The sequence below is a fragment of the Lissotriton vulgaris genome, chromosome 1_2, assembly GCF_964263255.1.
Source record: "Lissotriton vulgaris chromosome 1_2, aLisVul1.2, whole genome shotgun sequence".
NCBI lineage: Eukaryota > Metazoa > Chordata > Amphibia > Caudata > Salamandridae > Lissotriton > Lissotriton vulgaris.
In genome coordinates this window covers 42747271-42768826 of record NC_141686.1, presented here as the reverse complement: position 1 = coordinate 42768826, position 21556 = coordinate 42747271, and the positions used below count along the sequence as shown (strand labels likewise).

The window sequence follows — 21556 nt, the reverse complement described above, 5'->3', positions numbered from 1 at the left end:
CGTAAAAGGTTGCTTTGACGCCCCAAGATTCAATCACTTTTGCCAGAGGTTTTAAATATACATTGAATAAAAGCGGGCTGAGAGCAGAACCTTGCGGAATGCCCCAGATCAGTGGTTTCTTGGTGGAAAAGAAGGAGCCCAGCATCACCTGTTGGAATCTGTTCGTGAGGAAAGATTTAATCCAGGTGAGGGGAGTTCCGCTTATACCGACCTCTTGCAGACGGGACAGAAGAGTGTCGTGGGAGATGGTGTCGAATGCAGCGGATAGGTCGAGGAGAACCAGCATGGCCTCCTCTCCCCTATCCGTGCATTCTCGAATTGACTCTAAAACCTCAAGAAGAGCTGTCTCTGTACTAAAGTCTGGTCTGAATCCAGATTGAAAATCATGAAAAAAGGAGTTGGATTCAAGGTAATGGGATAGTTGCTCCTGGACTGCTTTTTCAAGCACCTTAGCAGGCTTGGGCAGGAGTGAAATTGGCCTGTAATTGCTTAAGCAGGCGGGGTCAATGCCAGCTTTTTTTTGGATCGGGATAAGCATGGCGTGTTTCCAGGCAGAAGGGACCATACCCGACGTAGGGAAGAGTTCCATATTTCAAGGAGGGGGTCAATAATCAGAGGGGCAATTTCGTTCATGATAGATGCCGGGGCTGGATCTAAAGGAGAGCCAGATTTACATTTCACTAGAAGGTTCAGGGCATGTTCCTTAGTGAGAGGGTTGAAAACTGTGAATGCATGCTTACTGATGACAGGTTCCCAGGGCCGTTTCTACCATTAGGCAGGACTAGGGCGGCAAAAGGCAGAGGGCGGCAAAAAACCTGATTTTGTACTGACCCTACCCAGCATTTCACAAGGCTGGTTCATTTGTAACCAACCACACGTGTAGCTTGTGCTCAGTAGAGAAAGCGCTTCTGAAAAACATAACACAGGCCCCAAAATGCTGCACGGTCGTTTGTGTGCCTTTTAAAAAGAAGTTTTGTTTTTTTATATGCAGAGAAGAAATGTAATAAAAGTCGTACTCATGAGCGAGAAAAGACGCGAGGTTTGATAACTATTGAAAGTCCAATGTAGATTTACTTACTGATTTTCCGAGTAGTATGGTTATGTGGATATACTGGTTGCTGTTTTTTGTGTACAATGGCTAGTTTTTGTCATGCTTTAAGAACATTTTGTACAGCGCTTACAAGTGGCGAGGGTTCGTATTCCAAGATAAACCCTTCCTTTCGAAGCATGTAGGCCATCTGTCGCAGCTGGGAGTCCTATGGGCTAGATTTCAGAGTAGGGCACACTGACGGAAGAGTTTCCTTCAAATTCGGAAGCAAAGACAAGTTTTACATTAACCAACAGGATACTTTGCCTGATGCTGCAATGGGAAACGTTGTCAGAAGAACAAACATGAATTAGTGGAAGATTATGAGACGTTAGTGCACACTAGAAATGAAATGCGTTACACATCAGCAAAATTGGCTTTTTTATCTGTTTACAGTCTTTGGCCAGGCCCAGTGTACTATGGCATTGTGCATGCTGACTGTGCAGGAGAGATTCATGTATAGGAAATACTAAACCGATAGATAATATCTGGGATGGTGTCATGAAGGCGTGCGTTCCCGCAGTTCGAGGCATTTTCTAAAGCGCATACAGCAAACTCAGGTTGTTTTCAGGGTTAGAACATGTGCTGCAGAGAGCACCACTTGATAACAGCTAGAGGTGACTGCCTGGCATTCTAGTTATGCTGCTTGCTGCAGATCCTCCGAGAAATTCCGCATTAAGTGTTTGTCTTTTTTTTTTGTAGTTTATATACCGCAAACTCGACCGGAAGGTACCAGTGCACTTTACAGGAGCACCAGTTGCATTACAGAATCACAGACGGACACATTCATTTTTGTTCTTTTGTAGACGCGGGGAGATTAAGTGATTTTCCCAGAATCACAGGATGATTGAGCCTCCCTCCAGACTCCAACCTGGTCCTCCGCTTAAAAGTCACAATAAATTTACCTAAAAACAAACACATCTGTGCCCTGCACGATCACGCACCCACGTCATAGGCCCCTGTATTTGTTGTTCAATGATTGCCCAATCAATAAAATAAAGTGCCTTCCAGTTATTGTAGGTGAATTGGGTACACTATATCTGGGCTGCGTCACCTGCTTATCAACATGCATAGAACCGTAGTGATGTTCCTTGGCACCCACGAGTCTCACCTGTCAATTAATTCTTCTAGCCTTGATGACAGGAGGAGAGCGTGATGGTAGTAAAAGGGAGGGAGCGGCATTTCCTAATTGTTGCCTAGGGAGGCAAAAAACCTAGAAACGGCCCTGCAGGTTCCTTGGTAGTAATGGTGGCGTTCTGAAGAATATTTTCCGCAATGTTGGAAAAAAACTTTCGAAGAAGTCTGATAGATTTTCACTCAGTAATAGGGAAGGGGGGACTGAGGTGGACATAGCATTGGGCTTGGTAAAATCTTTAACGATATTAAAAAGGGCTTTGGAAGAGTTTTTTGCATTTGCAATAGATTCTGCAAAATGGGTTCTCAGAGTTGCGTTTAAGTTAACGAAACTCTTTGAGGGTTTGTCTGTAGAGCTATTTGGCTTCTGGGTCATAGGCCTGCCGCTACTTTCATTCCATCTTTTTACATTCACTTCTATGTTCTCTTAGTTGCTGAGTGAACCAGGGAGCTGACGTTTTTTGTCTGCGGGAGGTGAGGGCTTGTAACTGGGCTAATTTCTCAATGGCAGATCATTGCTAGATGTGTGAACCGCTACATTTAGATCGTCAGGACACGGGTTTAAGTTGTTATGAAAGTGTTGTTCTAAATTAGAACATGATATCTTGTACCATTTCCTGCCTTGTGTTCTGATGGCAGACTCTTTGACAATTTGAGTTGAGGGAATCTCAAATGGGATTAGAAAATGGTCTGACCATGTCAGAGGCAGACTTTGAAGGATTTTCAATTTTTCTTGGTTAGAAAAGATAAGGTCAAGGGTGTGTCCTGCTGTGTGAGTGGGGCCCTTAACTTTTTGTATCAGATTTAGGTTTTCCATTGATTCTAAGAAATGGGCGGCGCGGTTGCAGCTGTTAATATCAACGTGAAGGTTGAAATCTCCCAGTACCATGAAGTGGGGATGTTTGATAGAGAGATCTGCGGTGATTGCCAGCAATTCTGAGAAGGCTGATTAGGGGGTGTTCAGGGGATTGTATACCAAAACCCCAGAGGCAATGGCTGTTGTAGTGTCTGATCGAGAAGTATAGTGCTTCAATGGGCTTAATATTCGCAATTTTCCTGGAAGTGATGTTCAGGTTTAGGATTACTGCGATTCCTCCACCTGTTTTGGGGCCTTCGCGGCATAAGCCGGTGAAGCGGTAGCGGGAGAGTACGGCGAGAGATATGTCTGGGTTGGAAGAGTCTTTAATCCAGGTCTCCGTTAGAAATAAAGCGTCCCAGGAGGTGGAAGATAGTAGTAACCAGATGTCATTGGCGTGACAGGGTAAGGAGCGACAGTTCACCAGTCCCATAGAGTGATTTTTGATGGGAGAGGGACAACTGGTTGTGAAGGCCTGGGGGCAAGTCCAATAGGGGCGCAGAGTGAATTGGCAATTATGACATTTATATAGCAGAGGGTTAGGGAGAGGGAAATAGCATATGGTGGACGGGGTGCAAGATTTCTTACCAATGTCCAGAAGCTGTGTCCTGGTCCATGTGAGTCTCTGTGCAGGTTGAGGAATAACAGCATGGCTGGCCCTAGGCACGGAGCTGGCGCCGACGGGCGCAGACGGGCTTGCCTTAGGCGCACAAACGTCGCGCCCGCTGCGCTCGCCCGCTGCGCGTCCGAAAGATACACATAACTTATGGTGAGTAGCCGTCGGGAGAGATGAGTGTGGCCTCGTAAAAGGGGCGTGGCCCTAGGGTGCGGCGGGAAATGGCGGCAAGATTTGTTTCACTGAGTTCCCTCTGCAGCGCTAAGATCCGCTGCGTAGCTGTGGGCAAGAGGCTGTGATTGAGGACGGTGAGGTTTTTTGAATCAACACACACACAATTCAATCGTGATTCTCAGTTCGTTTAAAAACAAAACATTTCATTCATGACTCAAATTAGTTTAAAATTTCAAGTGCTCGCAGAGTATAGCTCCGGGCTTCCGCCTCAGGAGATGCTTTGTGCTTGATTTTGCTTTCAGTTGGGAGGCAGCATCCCCAGTCAATAGCTAATTTTCCGTAGCAGTAGCGATGGCAATGTCAGCGTTTGCATAATATTTTGCCAGCAGTAATTTCAAGAATTTACATTAGTTGCAAAAGTCCTTCCACAAGCTATGCAGTGTTCTACTAATGCGATAATGTGCATAAGTGCCGTCATTTTTGCAGGGAATTTTAGGAATGGCAAATCTTTCTCACAGGACGTGCCCATGGACTACGGTCCAGTGACTGACGTCACTGGTACATACAGAAAGAACAATTCTCAGAACTTAAGTCTTCATTGAAACCCTGCAAAGGTTTGTTTCCAGTATTCACTGTCTTTCTGAGTAAAATCTCAGCGTGCCCCAGAACAGAACCGAGAACAGAATTTTTACGTCGGACGTGGCAATGCTCGCAGTTGCAAAGTTATTGTTTGGATGCAATCATAGGTTGCATGGGGCAATGGGGTAAGAACGTGTTCTGTCCATCCTGCTGTGTACCCTTGTGGAATATTGGGGTTGCAAGGACCTCTGGGCGTAAGCAGACAGTTTTTGAGTATGTGGAATATTGTGTTGTAAGGACCTCTGGGCGTAAGCAGACAGTGTAAGTATGCTGTACCACGGGTAAGTGCAGACAATGGTTCTGTACTATTATACAGCTGGAAAAACGACAAAAACAGGAGTACATTTTTCTGGGTTAATGAAATAAGCAACATTGTCGGGAGTAGTTAAAAGGTGGAAATGGTGCTCGTCATGGGTGAATAAGACTTTTTTACGGCTGTTACCCATTCTGGTGAACGAGTGCTGCCAGCAAATAAAATGGTAATTGCCATAGATTTCAGGGGCGGAGTGTGGGTGTGATGCGGAGCGTGCTTGCATAGCTTAAGCATAGGTATGAGCAGCTTCAGAGAGCATTGGAGCTACAGTGGTTATACCGGGAAATTGCTTGGGGTTTTATAAAGATGAACTTTCTGCTCCACACATGAGTGCCTTCGAAGTGGAAGACCATCTAATATTAACTGCTTGTTTTCTTTTCCTTTTTAAGCTGGCGGGGGCGCACTACGCTGAAAAGGGCGGTAACATGGTCACCGGACGGCAACTGGCAGGAGCTTAAGGATGGCCGTCGTATCGGTGCCAGCACACATGAGGAGGAGTCCAGGTTCTCTGTGGTAACAGTATGAAGCTTGCCATAGGATATGCCATGGTTGTGGAATGGGAACCTGAACGGCAAGGAGGGAAGCGAGTTCGCGTCTCAGTGGGCTCATTAGTATGGGGATACATAGTCAGATACAAGTTCCTCCCTTGGTGCTAACACGTTTAAAAAAAAAAAAACATTGGTGGTGGCTACACATTAAGGAGGGATTATCCTTGGGGGCCAGGTGGAGAGAGCTTGCCCAGCTAGCCCGGTGGGGGGGCCTCACCGGTGTAGTGGCTTCCTTTGAGCTTGGTTGCTAAAACGCGCCGTGGTATCTTTTACATACAGTAAGACACAAGTGGGCATGGTGCCGGGTGGATTGTCAGATACGTCGTAATATGGCAGCACATTACGTAGAACAGACATTGTAATACAAGCGGTTTATCCATAAGTACTTGTCTTTCAATATTGACAAGTCCCTCATCATCAATTACTTTGAGCTCGCTGGGGTTAATTTCACTTAATTTAATAACGCCTAATTTATTTCTTGCACGACTTTTGCAGGTTTCTGACACACTGGAGTTGGTTTCACTTGACTTGCACCATTTAATCACGTGTCTGATATCAGTTACTCTGGTAACTACAAGGAACCGTTGGATCGTATCTCAGTGGGGACAGCAGTAGGGGGCTTTGGGCTTGCTAAACATGAGCAGATCTCATGTTGTGCTGGTTTAGGACCTAACATAGGCTTTTCAAATCTCTTTGGAGTAGTGATTAAGGGCACGCGAGGTTACCTTGCGCCAGTTGCAGGTGTAGGGGTTGGTGGGGCAACTCAATTTTGCTTTATGGATTTTGCCCATGGGCAGGGGCTTCTCCAGGAATATCAACAGGGCAATGTCAGGTTTAAGGAAAAAACACCACCACACTAGGCTATCTGCGGGAGTATAGGATGACTTGGTCACGTGGAGAGAATTTTTGGAGTTTTTCAATGGTTCGGGGATTTGGCAACACCCGCCACAGGTGAACGGTGAGTTAGAGCGTTACACAGATGCGGCAGGCAGTGTGGGGTTCTGTGCAGTGCTAGGTCAAGGTGACTAGAGAACAAGCGCATTGTGTTTTGGTTAGTTAACATGGCGGTGCTCCTGGCAATTAACAGTCAAAGGGCACATGGGTACTTCGTTTGCTTCAAGAGATGGCGCGGGGTTGCCTCCGGCGTAATGTGTATTTTACTGCCGAACATGTACCAGGTGTGGTTAATGCAGGGGCTGAGGCTCTGTCTCGTTTTAAGTTGACAGAATTCTGAGCGCGATGGCCGCAGGTGGGCGTTTAGATGACGGTCTTCCCGGAAAGTCTATGGAGGTTTGGTGCCCCATTGCTACCGAACTCATAGCGGCGTCGGTGGCGTAAGACTAAATGGATGTATGAGAAGGCATGGCATGTTTACATAGAAGTGGTGCGGAAAGATGGGTGCACAGTGGAATTCACAACACAGGGGGTGCTAAGGTTCACAGTTCATGACCATGGTTAGGAGGCAGTTGTCAGCAATTGCCTTCTTTGCTGGATTAAAAGAGGTAGCGGATCCGACCAAGTATGTTAGAGTTAGGCGGGCTCTAAAAGGTTGGGAAAGGCTGGATCCAAGTGTGAAGGATAACAGGAGACCCATAGATGCCAGTAGGTTGGTAAATATCCTGATCGTGTTACCTCAGGTGTGTTGGTCTTCATACGTAGTACATTTGCTGAGATTTGCGTATTCCTTCGTCTTGTTAGGAGCATTCAGATATCGGAGCTCGTATCGAGCTCTTAGGCGGACGGAAAAGGAGGAATTGGCATGGGTAATGTGGGGTGGCCGGGGACGACTTAATGCTGGTCAGAGTAAGGAGGTCAAAAACGGACCCGCTAGGGAAAGCCGCTTGGGTCCAGCTAAGATCAAGCGCTATGTCAGACTACAGCTGGTGTAGTTAGGAACCAGGGGTTTCGGCGGTTTGATAATCACGCCCTCTTCTGTCTTTTGTCTGGGGGCTTATATGCAGTAGTGTCAAGTAAGGAGATGCAGGTATGCTGGTGTGAAGATTTGGTTACACAACGCAAGGAGAATTGGGAATGCAAAGGGCCATGGGAGTCAACCAGAATTGGTTGGGATTGATGGGCATCGTGTAGAGGGCGTTGCAGGTCATTTGCCGAGTGCGCTGGACAATGGTATGCCCATTCCAGATGTGTTGGTTATTTACTTAGGGGTGAAAATATGGTTCCGGGTGGCAGGATGGGATGAAGAAGGCCCTGTTCTCTACCTTCTCAAGGGTTAAGCGAGTATTGCCAGACACCACTATCCTATGGTCAGAGGTGTTCGATCCTAGAGTCTGGGGTGATGAAGAGTCTGACAAAACTGAATCGAGAGGTAGTGAAACTATAGAGGGGTTCACAAATTCATCCCAGTAGGCATAGTATGCTGCAGGAATTAAACTCTAATTTGTATTGGGCAGAGGGATTGCAGCTGTCCAGAGCGGGATTGGAGCTGTTTCTCCAAACTATACTGGGGGGCTATGGAGTTGCATTCAAAAGTATAGCCCAGATCATCACAAATGGAAGGTGGAGCAGCTTGGGGGGAGGGGGGGGGGGAGGGCAAGAGCGCCAGTGGGCTACCTGCCCTGTGGCGGGGTCCCGGACCAGAGGAAAAGGCCCGGGGACTTCTTTATGCGGAAACGGCCTGACCTTGCAACAGGGAGGCAGTCATTGGGGCTCTGGACTGGCGGGAGAGGGGGCCGTCCTGCTGGTGGTCCTGGACTCTCCGGTCCTACCCTAGTACCTGCTGCTTGGATGAAGCAAGTGGTAAGGGGTTGGGTTGTGTCCTGCTGGTACAACTCTCCTCGAGTGGATCTAAAGCTGACAAATTGTAAAACATGGTAACATGTGGAGCAGATGGATACTGCGCCTCCGTATGTTCAGTAATGGTATTAAGTGGTAAGGGGTTGGGTTGTGTCCTGCTGGTACAACACGCCTCGAGGGGATCTAGAGCTGATGACATTGTAAATACATGGTAACCTGTGGCGCAAATGGAGTCTGCGCCTCCTTATGTTCAGTAATGGTATTTCGATGGTTAATAAAATTGGTCAAAAGTTGGAGGTTTCATAACAAATAGAGATGGTGTTATTGACAAGTAATAAAAGCTACGCAGTGAACACCAAATTTGTGTAAAGTGTCTTTGTGGTGGGGGGTGTGTGGTGGACGAATGGCACGGATATCCCCACTATGATAGGCACCCCCGCGTATAGGGGGGGGGGGGGGCCTTTAGTGGGTTTTTAGTGCCGAGGGAACGGTTTCGTTTCCCTGAAAGTGGGCAAGGGGCGGGACGCCTAAAATGAGAGTAAAGAAGGAGGAGCATTGGCGGTCCCTCCCCTTAGGTGATAAAAATAGCCGGAATCAAGGAAGTAGCCTCTTTGTCCTCTCGCCTTGTGGAGTAGCCGGAAAGGCGCAGCGGGAACAGTTGCCCACCCACCCCTAGGTTTTAAGTAGATTTGGCGGGGTCCTGGACAAGAGGAAAAGGCCTGGGGATTTCTTTATGCGGAAACTGCCTGACCTTGCAACAGGGAGGCAGTCATTGGGGCACTGGGCTGGCGGGAGAGGGGCCGTCCTGCTGGTGGTCCTGGACTCTCCGGTCCTACCCTAGTAGCTGGTGCATGGATGAAGCAATATGGTATCTCATATGGATGAAGTGGTAAGGGGTTGGGTTGTGTCCTGCTGGTACAACATGCCTCGAGGGGATCTAGAGCTGATGAAATTGTAAATACATGGTAACCTGTGGCGCAGATGGATTCTGCGCCTCCTTATGTTCAGTAATGGTATTTCGATGGTTAATAAAATTGGTCAAAAGTTGGAGGTTTAATAACAAATAAAGATGGTGTTATTGACAAGTGATAAAAGCTACGCAGTGAACACTAAATTTGTGTAAAGTGTCTTTGTGGTGGGGGGGGGTGTGGGGGACGAATGCCACGGATATCGCCACGGATATCCCCCACTATATATATGCACACACATAGCTACAATGCCTACATCTTTGAGGCTGGCAGAGATAATGAACATGCCTGATACGCAAGAACAGGACCGTGCAGGTCCGAAAACAAGAACCAGTGCAAGAAAAGGAAACCCCTCCCTCCCGCCCCCCGAAATGAAAATTAAAAAAGGAAAAAGAAAGGTGGGGGGGGCACCTACCATGTTCCCTCAGGTGCTAGAAAGTGGCCCGAACCCACCCACTTGGCTTGATCCAAATCCACCTGACACCCCAGATGAGGAACACCATATTCCTGAGCTCGAGGGATCAGCTGAAGGACTTGCAAGAGTTTGGGGCAAGTGACTTCATGGAGGTCTTTCTATAACTCAATAAACGGAGCACATAGTTCAGCATATTTCTCGCCTTTCTGGTCTTGCACCTCTAGGCTGAGCCTGCAAGCCAAGTGATTTTGCTGTAGCTTTGCTATTCTTAAACCTCTCTACGGTAGAGTCAACTTAACCAAATAGTCCTGAACCATCAAATGGTAAGTCCAACAGAGTAGCCTGCACATCTGTTGAAAAATCCGTAGATTTCAACCAGGCGCCCCTTCTAGTAGCCAGTGCAGAACCCATGATCCTGCCCACTGAATCAGCTGTGTCTAGCCCACTCTGAATGACTTGACGTGTAGCAGCCTGGGTATCATCCAAAACTTCCTGAAAGTTCTTCCGGTCTTCCTCAGACAGTTTAGGCAGCAACTGTTTAGAAGAGTCCATCAAAGCATGGCTGTACCTTCCCATCAAACAGGTAGCATTTGTAGATTTCAGTGTCATACTGGCAGAAGAAAATACTTTTTGGGCAGACTGATCAATCTTTTTTGATTCCCTGTCAGCTGGGACTTGAGGGAAAGCTCCCGAAGACCTCCTTGAGCATGCAGCCTGAACCACTAGGCTCTCTGGAGAAGGATGTGCAGATAAAAACTCCGGTTCACTAGGAGCCACCCTATATCTTCTTGCTATAGATCTGGAAACTGGAGGCGCAGAAAGAGGCTTTCGCCAGACCTCCAACACAGGCTCAAGAATAGCCTCATTGAAAGGCAAGAGGCTCAACAACTGAAGAAGGCGAATGGAGTACCTCGGTTAATACATTTCACTTGAACTTAGTGGTAGGGAGTTGAATGTCCAAAAATGTTGCCGCCTTTCTAACCACAACGTGATAAGGGGCCACCTCCTTTGAAGGAGTATCAGAATCAGGAGAAAACTCCCATTCAGGAGAAATGTCCAGGCCACTGGCCTCTCCCAATTCAGCAAAGTACTCATCTGAATCACGTACTTCACCTTCTTCCATTTCCTCACGATACCTCCTCTTCTAAAACTGAGCTTCAATCCTGGAACGAATCCCTGGAACGAATCCTCGGCACAGGAGTCGACGGATTCATAACCGACTCCATCGGATTCGGAGTCGGCGCCGTGCACGGATCCGATGGCACTGCTTGCACGGATCCGATGGCGCTGCTTGCACTGAACGAGGCAGAACAGACTGCATCGGAGCCCTCGGCGCCGGGAAACTCCAAGGCGGCACCGTGGGAAGGAAAGGCATGAAAGCGGCCTGAATAGGCCTGAGGTACCCCCAAATTGAAAGCTAATGGACCCATGCGACCCACAGTTGGACCAGAGGGGTATATTGCCCTTGCAAATACCCCATACATGGCATTGAGGTAATGCGAAGGGTCCTGACCTGGAGCTGGGAATGGAGGGTAAGCTCCTGGTACTGACTCCGAAGCAGGTGTTCCAGTATTCGGGCCAGCCGGCGCCGATATCGGAACTTCTTCTGATTCAACCTACTCATCCGGCACAGAATGTTCTTGATCTGGAGCCAAAGAATGAACCAAATCCGGAGACTGAGCCGGCGTCTGATCGACGTGGAGAGACTTCAGATGAAGCCAACTTCTCTGGCGAATACAGATTCGATAACGAAGAAGAGATCTGATCTCTTCTGTGACGTCGAGGCGAGGTCTATCTTGGCGCCACCTCTTTATCAGAACGATGCCTTGAAGAGTGCTTCTTCTTATGTTTCTCCGGCTTCGAGTGACCAGAGGCTGACTTCGAGCCCAACGTGAATTCGGAACGAGACCTCAACCTCATCCTACTTGCCTTCTTATCCTTACTCATCCTGGCCATAAAAAGCTTCGCCTGTCTCTCCAACGCTTTCGGCTTCATTTTCCTGCAGCTTGGACATCCATCAATGTCATGGTCCGAAGACAAGCACCTTCGTGTGGGCCAGTGATGGACATCTGCTTACCGTACTCTCTGCAGGGCTTAAATCCGGACTTCCTCGCAGACATCGTCGTTGAAAGATACAAGAGAAACAGGTTGAAACACAGTAACTACGGTGAGTCCCTAAAATCCGCTGGCATCTACGGTGCGGAAAAAAGGAAACTGACATCACACCGACGAGGCCCTATTATGGATCCAGTGACGCCAGCGGGATCGCGAGCGGAGTCGTACCCTCTATGACGTCGTCCATGACCTCATCGGCTTGGAGAGCTACAAAAGTTTCTGATTGGCTGCTGTGCAGGGGGATATTCACAAGGTGACGAATCCACTGGCAGATGTATCCATCAGAAAATGTATACATCATTTTTCAATTAATTCCACACCTCACGCTATCGAGCAGAAACCAGTGTCTGGCTAGGTCAGGCGTCCGCATCTCTCAAACACTGTGCAGATGGGCATATGTTCCACACCAGCACATTCCACTTCCGGGTTCAAGGGAGTTATGTACTCTATGGACCATGATTTAGGAGAAGCAAGCCTAAAAGAAATTGTGTTGGACAACTCTGCAAGGAGGCTTAAGGAAAATTGATACATGCAAAATGTAGGCTTTGCACTCGAGAGGTTTCAGAACATCCTCCTGAGCTGTAAAATAACATGGTTCCCTGAACAGAGTGATAAATGTAAAAGAAAATGCAATGATTAAGATGCTACTGAGGGAATTATGAATGCATAGGTAGTTGGTTTAATAAACACCTTTCCTGCAAGCACTGGGCAACGTTACACATTAGATGTAGATGCTAACAAGATAAAACACCGCTAAGGACCAGATTATGAATTTGCCAGTGTGGGAGCAAGACTGCCATGCTGCTGCTCCGCTCACACACCGCCAAACCAGTGTGTGCACCACCCGCCAGATTATGACTTTTACATTTACTGGCAGGCGATTTTGGCGGTCCCACGGTGGTGCCTATGAAATTGCCTCCCTGGCGAGTATGGGCTGCACAGTATATAACTACGCAGACGACACGCAGCTGCTGCTGAGTGTTGACAATACAAACACCGCCCAACTCCACACTCAGAATATCTTGAGACACACGGTCCAGTGGATGACAGGAAACCTCCTAAAAATCAATCCAGACAAGACTGAGGTCTTGGTCATTTCATCTACCACCTCACCATGGTGTGACCTCTACTGGCCCGCAGAGTTAGGTCCAGCCCCAAAACCCAGTTTGAACGTGAAGAGCCAGGGGATCAAACTGGATTGTGACCTCTCTATGGTCAGCCAAATCTCTTCAGTGGTGGGCAGCTGTACTAATATCATCCGACAGCTACGGAAATTAGTGCCTATCATTTCCCAATCTATGCTACGTTCCATCGTCGCAGCTACTGTGATTTCACGCATAGATTATGGAAATGCCCTCTACCTTGGCCTACCAAAAACCTTGATAAATAGGCTACAGGTGGTGATGAATGATGCCGCTCGTCTTATCTTCAGACAGCCAAGACACACTAAAGCATCCCCCCTGCTACAAAGCCTCCACTGGCTCCCTATTAAGGAGCGAGTGGAATTTAAAAATCTGTGCATCGCCCATAAAGCCATCTATGGCATGGCATCTGCTTACATCAAAGATCGCCTGGCAATGTATAGCCCAAAGAGAGCTCTTAGGTCCTCAGACTCCGCTACTAGTCTGCCCTCGGTACAAACTTGCCACCAAGGGCGGTAGAGCCTTTTCGGTGCTGGTTCCACATTTATGGAACACACTACCTGAGCCACTACGAAAGGAAGGAAACCTCCTACGTTTCAGAAAGGGGCTGAAAACGCTGTTGTTCAGGAGAGCCCTGTGAGCCACGTAGGCTAGTGGATGCCCTCTGTACTGTCAAAGTTGTTGTTCACCATCGATTCCCGAGCGCTTAGAAGCCTGTAGGTGATTGAGCGCGCTACAAATCAAAAATAACAATAACAATAACAATGGGAACGTCAAAGGCTGTAATTGCACAGCATAGACTGGTGCAGTCCATGCCGTGTATGTACTGGGGTGCATACACACAGGGGGGTACAACATGTGCCCTCATGAATGCACCCATGGCCAGAGGTAACAGGGGGACCCATAGAGCCTCCTGTGTTTTCTTTCCATCACCGTTTTCATGAAGTAGGTACTGTCATGAAAACCGTGCCGGAGAAGAAACTCTTAATATGCTTGGAGGGACCGTGGCAGTACCGCCAAACATATATTGGCCTCAAAACCACCACGCCACTGCCAGGGATCTGATCCCTGGCGGTCGCAGCGGTGCAATGGCAGTCCAACCGCCCAAGTTGTAATAGGGCGGTCAGACCGCCGGTCGTAATCGGGCCCCAAGTGTTGAAAAACCTGTAATCTCAAGTGGGAGATATTAACCATTTACATGAGCGCATTCCAATGGAACTGATTCCAGAAAATTAACACTTCTTTCAAGTAATTACATTTACAGATTCGATAGCTATGGGGCAATGAACTGAACGTAAAAGTAAATTATACCCATCAAAAGGATTCCAATGCTACAAAATACATTGGGTTATGAAAAAGTAAACAAATACAGTAGATTAATTCAAAAGGTGACAAACCAACAGTTAATGATTTCCTCTTGCACAGCATAGGACACACATTAACAAGGCCCGATCACAATGTTCCACTCATCGGCTACCAAGCGTAAAAGCACATACTTCATGAGTGAAGGTGGGGCTTATTCTGTGCATACCAGTTATGTTTGAAAACTTTATTCAGGGCCAGATTCACCCAGTGCTGCACGGCAGCTCCTCTTGCAGCACATCTTTTCAATAGGAGACAGGCCTGCGGAACCGTCCTGAACAAACCAAGGCTGGTTTCTCCAAGAAGTAGCTGGTGAACTACTGGTAGCTCTCTAGCTGCCTAAAGGTAGCTATTGCGTGTGCAGCACTGCCTACTAAATAAGAAGCTTTTACTTGGTTGAATTAATAAATGCATACCCGAATTGAAAGGTGTGTATTCAAAAAGAAAATGTGTGTATTTTCATAACTCAGATGCGGATGTTTGGAGAAAGATGAGCGAATTGCCAAAATGCATTAGAAGCCGTTTGAATGATAAGTCATGCTGAGTTGGAGGGACGTATGACTAACATTACCTTGGTGTTTGGGGCATGGCAGCTATGGCTGATGTGCATTACCTTTGCACGGGGATTCCACATTGACAAAGCCTGGTTTACATTACTTCTGGCAGCCATGCCTGATGAACCGTGGTGCTCACTGCTAATACTCACATTGATTCATATGGTGGCCACCAATGTAATCTGGTCCGACCTGAACACGGTTACAAAACTAAGCAGCTCGGGGGGCATTTCACTGGACAGAAGCAGCTCTTACTGCAGACAAGGTTGGAGACCCTGCACCACGGTATGTAGATGTCTGACTAGGAGGTGTTTTACAATGGAAGACCGGAGGCCTTCCAGTGGATCAACATTTTGGTAACATTTTAAACTGTGGGTGCACTCTTGAAAGAACTGCATCCTTTCTTAAAATCGGTAAATTACGCAGCAGATGACGGATTATGCAGCAAATGCAACAAATCCTGAATTGGCAAACCGCAACACCAAAGAATCCTGCAATTCCAGAGACCCAAGTTAATTTGAAAATAATATACCCAAATGCAGACCTCAGCTGTATACCACTCTCACCTGATAGAGACTCTTGCACGAAGGCGGATTGGTCTACAATCTGAGCAGGCTGCAGGACACTCTGAGGCCCGGTCTGGGTGCTGGCGGTGGTGTAAGACTGGTTGTAGTTCACAGGATAAGGCGACTCATCTTTCAGATCGAACTCCTTTCGTGGTGGTAAGGGTGCATTCACTTTAAAGACCTGGAATCACAACAGTTAATCACTGAACGTCCTACAAATGTCCATGGGGGGAAAACTCTGCTCTTTTCCAATAGTAGTAGGAGGAGGCAAGAAAAAGGAACTTTTTTAAATATCCATTACTTGCAGAAATATCAAGTATTTAATACAACAGGGATGCTTACATTGAGAGATTACCATAACATCACAGGATCCAGATCAGTAGTGCTTATTATAAACAGATTGTAGGCTAGGTTCACAAATTCAAATTCGTTCATTTCAACACCTCCAATGAGGAGTCCTCCAAGTACCATCACCAATAGCTCTGCCCGCATAGCCAAAAACCTAATAATGGACAGTTTTACATGTTTCCAGTGGCCGGGCTAGCAATTGGGTATTAAAGACTACAACTCTCCAATACCATCACCAATAGCTCTGCCCGTATAGCCAAAAACCTAATAATGGACAGTTTTACATGTTTTCCAGTGGCCGGGCTAGCAATTGGGTATTAAAGACTACAACTCTCCAATAGATATTACATTTCATTACAAAACTTTGAGCGAAAGCTAGGAGCAGGCCATCTGCAAGTGAACCAAACTGGAGTGTCTTTCGTCCAACTACAAAATGTTTAGAGAGGAAATTAGAGTTCTGTAAATATGGTTTTAATCCATGAAAAATAACCCACGTTACACTTTTGGACCACTGTGGAGTAGAACAACCCCATGGAGCTTAACCCACAGCAGTACGCTCAAAAGTGAAGTGACCTTGAGCTGTAACCTGAAATGCCCTCCTTCTCAAATAGTCAGCAGGTGTCAAGGTATTGGTACTGGTCTCTGTGAAGGTTGTGCATGTATAAGGAGGGGGAGAGGGACTGCTAGTTTGCCTCTGCTGTAAATCTGCACATGCAGCTCTGTGCCCAGACTAGATCGTCTACATTGGATATGGCCTGCGAAAGCCTTAGGATTAGATGCTCCAGAAAAAAAATGCTTTGTTTCTGACTGAAGTGCTTATTTGTAGGGATTATACTGTTTTGCACTTTGTATAAAATGTGGCTAATGTCTACCTATTCATTGGAATGTGGAACAATGTTCACTGACTTGTCCTTGTGTATGAATTGCTGGGTTCAAACTCTGATCAAGAGTGTTTTACTTTACAGGAACTCAAAGTTGGGCAGATTTCTTTAAGCCAGCCTTAATGAGATTCATGCTCTGAGTTGCCGTGCTAAACCAATGACTACCTCTGCTGCCTAGCGAACAAGTCAAGGACCTCTGAACACAACAAGCCCATCCTAGAGAGATGAGGATTTCCCTGTTAGAGGAATTGGGTGCAATTAGAAATCTGTTGTCCGCGGCACCTCCATGTAAATTGGCTAGAAGGATTTTCCCACTTTGTAACGGAGGTCTGCTTGTCCTCAATGTGGCCAGTTACCACAGATTTGGAGTACTTAAAGAAACAAGTCCAGAGGTGTTCAGGCTTTGCTCAGAGATGAGCCCCAATTTTGGAGGGAGTTGCCATTTTGATTCCCAGAGAGCATGACAAAGGCAGGGTAGGCTGTTCATTTATTAAATATAACAAGGCTGTAGACCTGATATCATGGACCCCACCGACAAAGCCAATAAACCAGATTTGTTTAATGGTGTACAGCACTGAAATGATTTGACTCCTAAAAACAGCAATGCCACTTCTGCCTGTGCACCTATATGCAAGTCTACTGGTGCATTAATGGTCCAATGTACTTCAAAACCACAGGGGCTAGCACAGATTGAGTGAGCTCGCTTTGACACTTTTGGGATAGGAGATGCAAACCCATGTTCGTAATGCCTCTTTAGGAGACGCTCCAACTAATCTTTCCCCCATCTGTGTAAAAATTAGCAATTTTGAACATTGCATTTAATGTTGTGTGTTAAAGACTTCCTTTACAAAGAAAAAGTACTGACTGGACTAGTTTGAAAAAGGAAAGCACTCCTACAGGCCTAACATTGTTGCCTGGCGGCTGCAGTACAACCTGTAAAATAACAGTTTGACAGATACAAAAACCTCCCTTTTACATATTCGTAAATCACCAATATGCAAGCGTTGTATACCACGTGTTCGAGTGAACTGAAATGAAAGGTAGGAAATGTAGAAATATAATGTTACCATGCCTCTAGAGAGAAAATTATATAAAAGCCATTTTCACTGCAGATGGCCTAGCTATCTTATATCCGCTTCAGTACGTCGGACAGCCCCCGGCCGTCTGATGTCCCGGTGGGCGTGTGCAGAGGACGGCTGGCGGCCATCCGAATACATGCATGGAATTCTCCAGCACCGGAGGGGAATTCCAGCCGCAGCGAAGTGGTTAAAGAAAACAAAGTACAGATTAAAATACTAATACTGTATCTCAGGAATGGACCCAGCTAGAAAAATAACGAAGCCACTATTTAAGAGTTATTAAAATATGAGGTAGGTCAGTCAGGTTTCCTTCGAAGAAAGGTGCCGGGGGAGTGCTGGAGGGATAAGTTACTTACCTGTAATCCTAGTTCTCTTCCAGGGCTATACTCAAAGTCATAAGCACTGAATATTCCCGCCCACGTGCGGGACCCTGGAGCAATAGCCAATAATATGCATACATCTACATTATATATATATATATATATAATAATGTGCAAACTAGCTTCAATTACCTGGGATGATGAACTATTGCTCATTACCATGGATGTTACTTCATTGTATACATCAATTCGACACTGCGATGGTATAAAAGTGGTTGAGTATTACCTTGATAAACGCCCCATTGAATATTTACAGCATAACAAAATGATTGTTGGTATGTTGAAGATTTGTTTGGAACAAAACGTTTTCACTTTTAATAACCAAGTATACCAGCAATTGAGAGGGGTGGCTATGGGGGCCTGCTTCTCCCCTAGCTTTGCCTGTCTACATATGGGGCTATGGGAGGAGCGGGTCCTTATGGGTGACCATAAGGAAATTATGCAGAACAAGGTTATGCTCTACCTAAGGTATATTGATGACCTATTTATGATCTGGAGGGGATCACATGAGGAGGCTACTGATTTTGTGAAACAGTTGAACATGAACAATTTGAACCTCCAATTTACATCGCACATTGACAAAGAAAAGATTACTTTCTTAGATGTGGAGGTCTATGTCAGGGATGGTACTCTGCAAACAAAGCTACATAGAAAAATAACTGCTGGCAATACAGTCCTACACGCCAGCAGTCAGCATCCCCAACACCTTATCCGCAGCATTCCCTACGGGGAAATGCTGAGATTGCGGAGAATTTGCAGTTCTGACTTAGAATGTGACCTGGCACAACAAGCCAGCAAAACCAGGTTCCTGCAAAGAGGTTACAGTAGTACTCTAATAGAGGGAGCAATTAGACGTACTAAGAAAATCACGAGGGAGGATGCCTTAGTGGCTAAGACTAAACCCAAGAGTATGGTAACAATGAGCAAATTCAATCTAGAGCCATTGTGACCTACAGTAACCAACATTCCCAGATAAGAAAAATTCTGAACAAGAACTGGAATCTGGTCAAGGGTGACCCTATAATAGGTGACCTAGTACCGGATAGACCTAGTTTAACTTTTCGAAAATCCCCTAGCCTTGCTAGTGCCCTAGTCAGCAATACTCTGGAACCCGAAAAAACCTGGATGGATAACATCACTGGTTTCAAAAAATGTCTTACATGTAAAGCTTGTCGCCACAGAGTCAACAAAACTCAGGTCCCACGCCCTTTTTCAGACAAACCTTATATCATCAATAAAAGACTCACATGCAGGACAGAATATGTTGTCTACGTCCTGCAGTGCCCTTGTGGACTACAATATGTGGGGAGTACACGCCCACCTGCCCACAAGCGCATCTTGCAACATCTAAGGGCAATCTCCGGTAAGGACCAGGCTTATCCAGTGGCTAGACACTTTGAAACCATACACAATAGTGACCCCAGTAGTTTACAGTATTTTCTTGTGGACTCCTTCTTGCCTCTAAAAAGAGGGGGTAACCGAGACGCTAAACTACGCCTCTTGGAAACCAGGTTTATCCTTGAGTTTAACACAAAAAGCCCCGGAGGTTTAAATAATAGCGAGGATCTTTATACTTGTCTCTAACTGTAGTAGATCGGCTGATCATTAATCTTGAATGTTTCCTGAATTTATTTGTATGAGCGATTTCCCCCAACTGGCTCTTGATTTGGTTTTAATCTGACTCTGCTACCTGCTGTTAACTGTAGCATGTTTTTAACAATCAGTATTAGCACCTTTTCACTTTATAACACTTTTTGCTCTGCAGTAACCATAAGAGGTTGATTTAGAAGTGCATGTCATTATTGTCCATATTGGTCTGTGCAGTTTGCTTTGGGTATGCCCACTGGGGCACAATTCTCTTTCGCATGTGGAAATGTATGTTTTTTTAACTTCAAATGATAAATTTGGGTTCCTAAGTCTATATATATTTATATATAACTTGAGGTTATGTAAACTGACCGAACTGTGTACATATATGGAGTGTATTTGATGAAATTTCTATTGATTAATAGTTATTTTAGCTATGTGTATATATATGAAATTGAACTATTTATTTACATTAATTTTAAAAAGAATTTTTATACTCTACTAAAATGTGTACACGCACTGGAACCCATCGGGCACCATGCCCTTTATTTTCTGTTGACTGAACATAGTATGTTTTCACTGTCGATGCAATGAAAAAAATGTTAACTGCACAGCTGTGGCAAATTAAGCATTAGCACTTTATAAACCCTTGTTTGTGTCCATGACACGCTATGTGAACAAGCCTCTCTCGAGGTGAAACGCGTCATGGCGAATTGCAGGCTATAACTCTGGCACGGAACAAAAAGCACTGAGAAACTGCACTTACTTTGTGGTCTCGCTCTTTTCGTTGTTCTGCGCGGAAGGCAGAGAGGATATGACGACCTTTTGGAATATATATATATATATATCTCCAAAGATTCTCCCATCAGGAAAATACGTGAAACAACACCACGAGTTGCTGTGCAAGAAGGTTTATTGGCAGCAAAAGCAAACAACGCGTTTCACCTCACGACTTGTTCACGTGAACAAGCCGTGAGGTGAAACGCGTGGTTTGCTTTTGCTGCCAATAAACCTTCTTGCACAGCAACTCGTGGTGTGTCGTTTCATGTATTTTCCTGATGGGAGAATCTTTGGAGAGATATATATATATATATATATATATATACATACACATACATATACATATAAATATACATAAATACCCATATATACACATACATATAATATGCATATACATATACAGCCTGAAATACACCATACTAGGCTCAAAAACTGCCATTATTGCATGTAAAGCTTTTCCATTTGCCAAATAAAGACATAATTCAAATTATATAATGTACAGAAGAACACTGCCCTGGGTTTCTTTGAAACACACAACCTTTATTTCCAAAGGTAAAAATCAGGTAGATTTAGCCTAGATAGGCTGTATAGTAACAACTGAAAAATTGGCCCAGTGCCTGTAAGACCTCCATGAGCCTCCAGGCTCCCATCATGCACCACAGGTGACAGTTAGGTCAGTTCTTTTGGACGGCGTATAACAGTGTGAGAACAGCATGTGTAACATGTAAATAGACAGTCCTGGTATTCGTCCGGGGAGGAGGGTGGGTTGCTTATGACTGAGGAGTATACCCCTGGAAGAGAACTAGGATTACAGGTAAGTAACTTATCCTTCTCTTCCAGGGGATACTCCTCAATAGTCAAGCACTGAATAGAATAGAAAGCCCATCCCATACCCTGCGGGCGAATACCAGTCTCTCTAAACAGTATGCCAATCATTATTACCCAAACAAATTCCTCAGGGATGCTTGACCAACCTGAGCAATCGCCTGAGTATTAGAATCAAGGCAGTAGTGGCGTGCAAAGGTATGAACCAAACGCCACGTAGCTGCCTTACAAATTTCATGAATTGGAACATTTTTAAGCATTGCTATCGTTGCAGCTTTTCCTCTAGTGGAATGCGCTCTCGTTTTGCCCGGGAGCTGCTTCCGTGCCAACTGATAAGATAACATAATACATGACACAATCCATCTAAAAATGGATCTCTTAGACGCAGGCAAGCCTGTATTCAGAGGACCGTAGTTCACAAACAAATGATCAG

General features: G+C 45.8%; 1 protein-coding gene across 1 annotated transcript in view; it reads right to left on the bottom strand.

The window, feature by feature from the left end:
• Positions 1-21556, bottom strand: part of CAPRIN2 (caprin family member 2) — a 682604-nt gene that overhangs the window by 257431 nt on the left and 403617 nt on the right. Inside the window, exon 18 of the mRNA XM_086952790.1 lies at positions 15244-15424. Within this exon, the coding sequence (XP_086808916.1) occupies positions 15244-15424 (181 nt within the window). The remainder of the gene's footprint in view (positions 1-15243; positions 15425-21556) is intronic.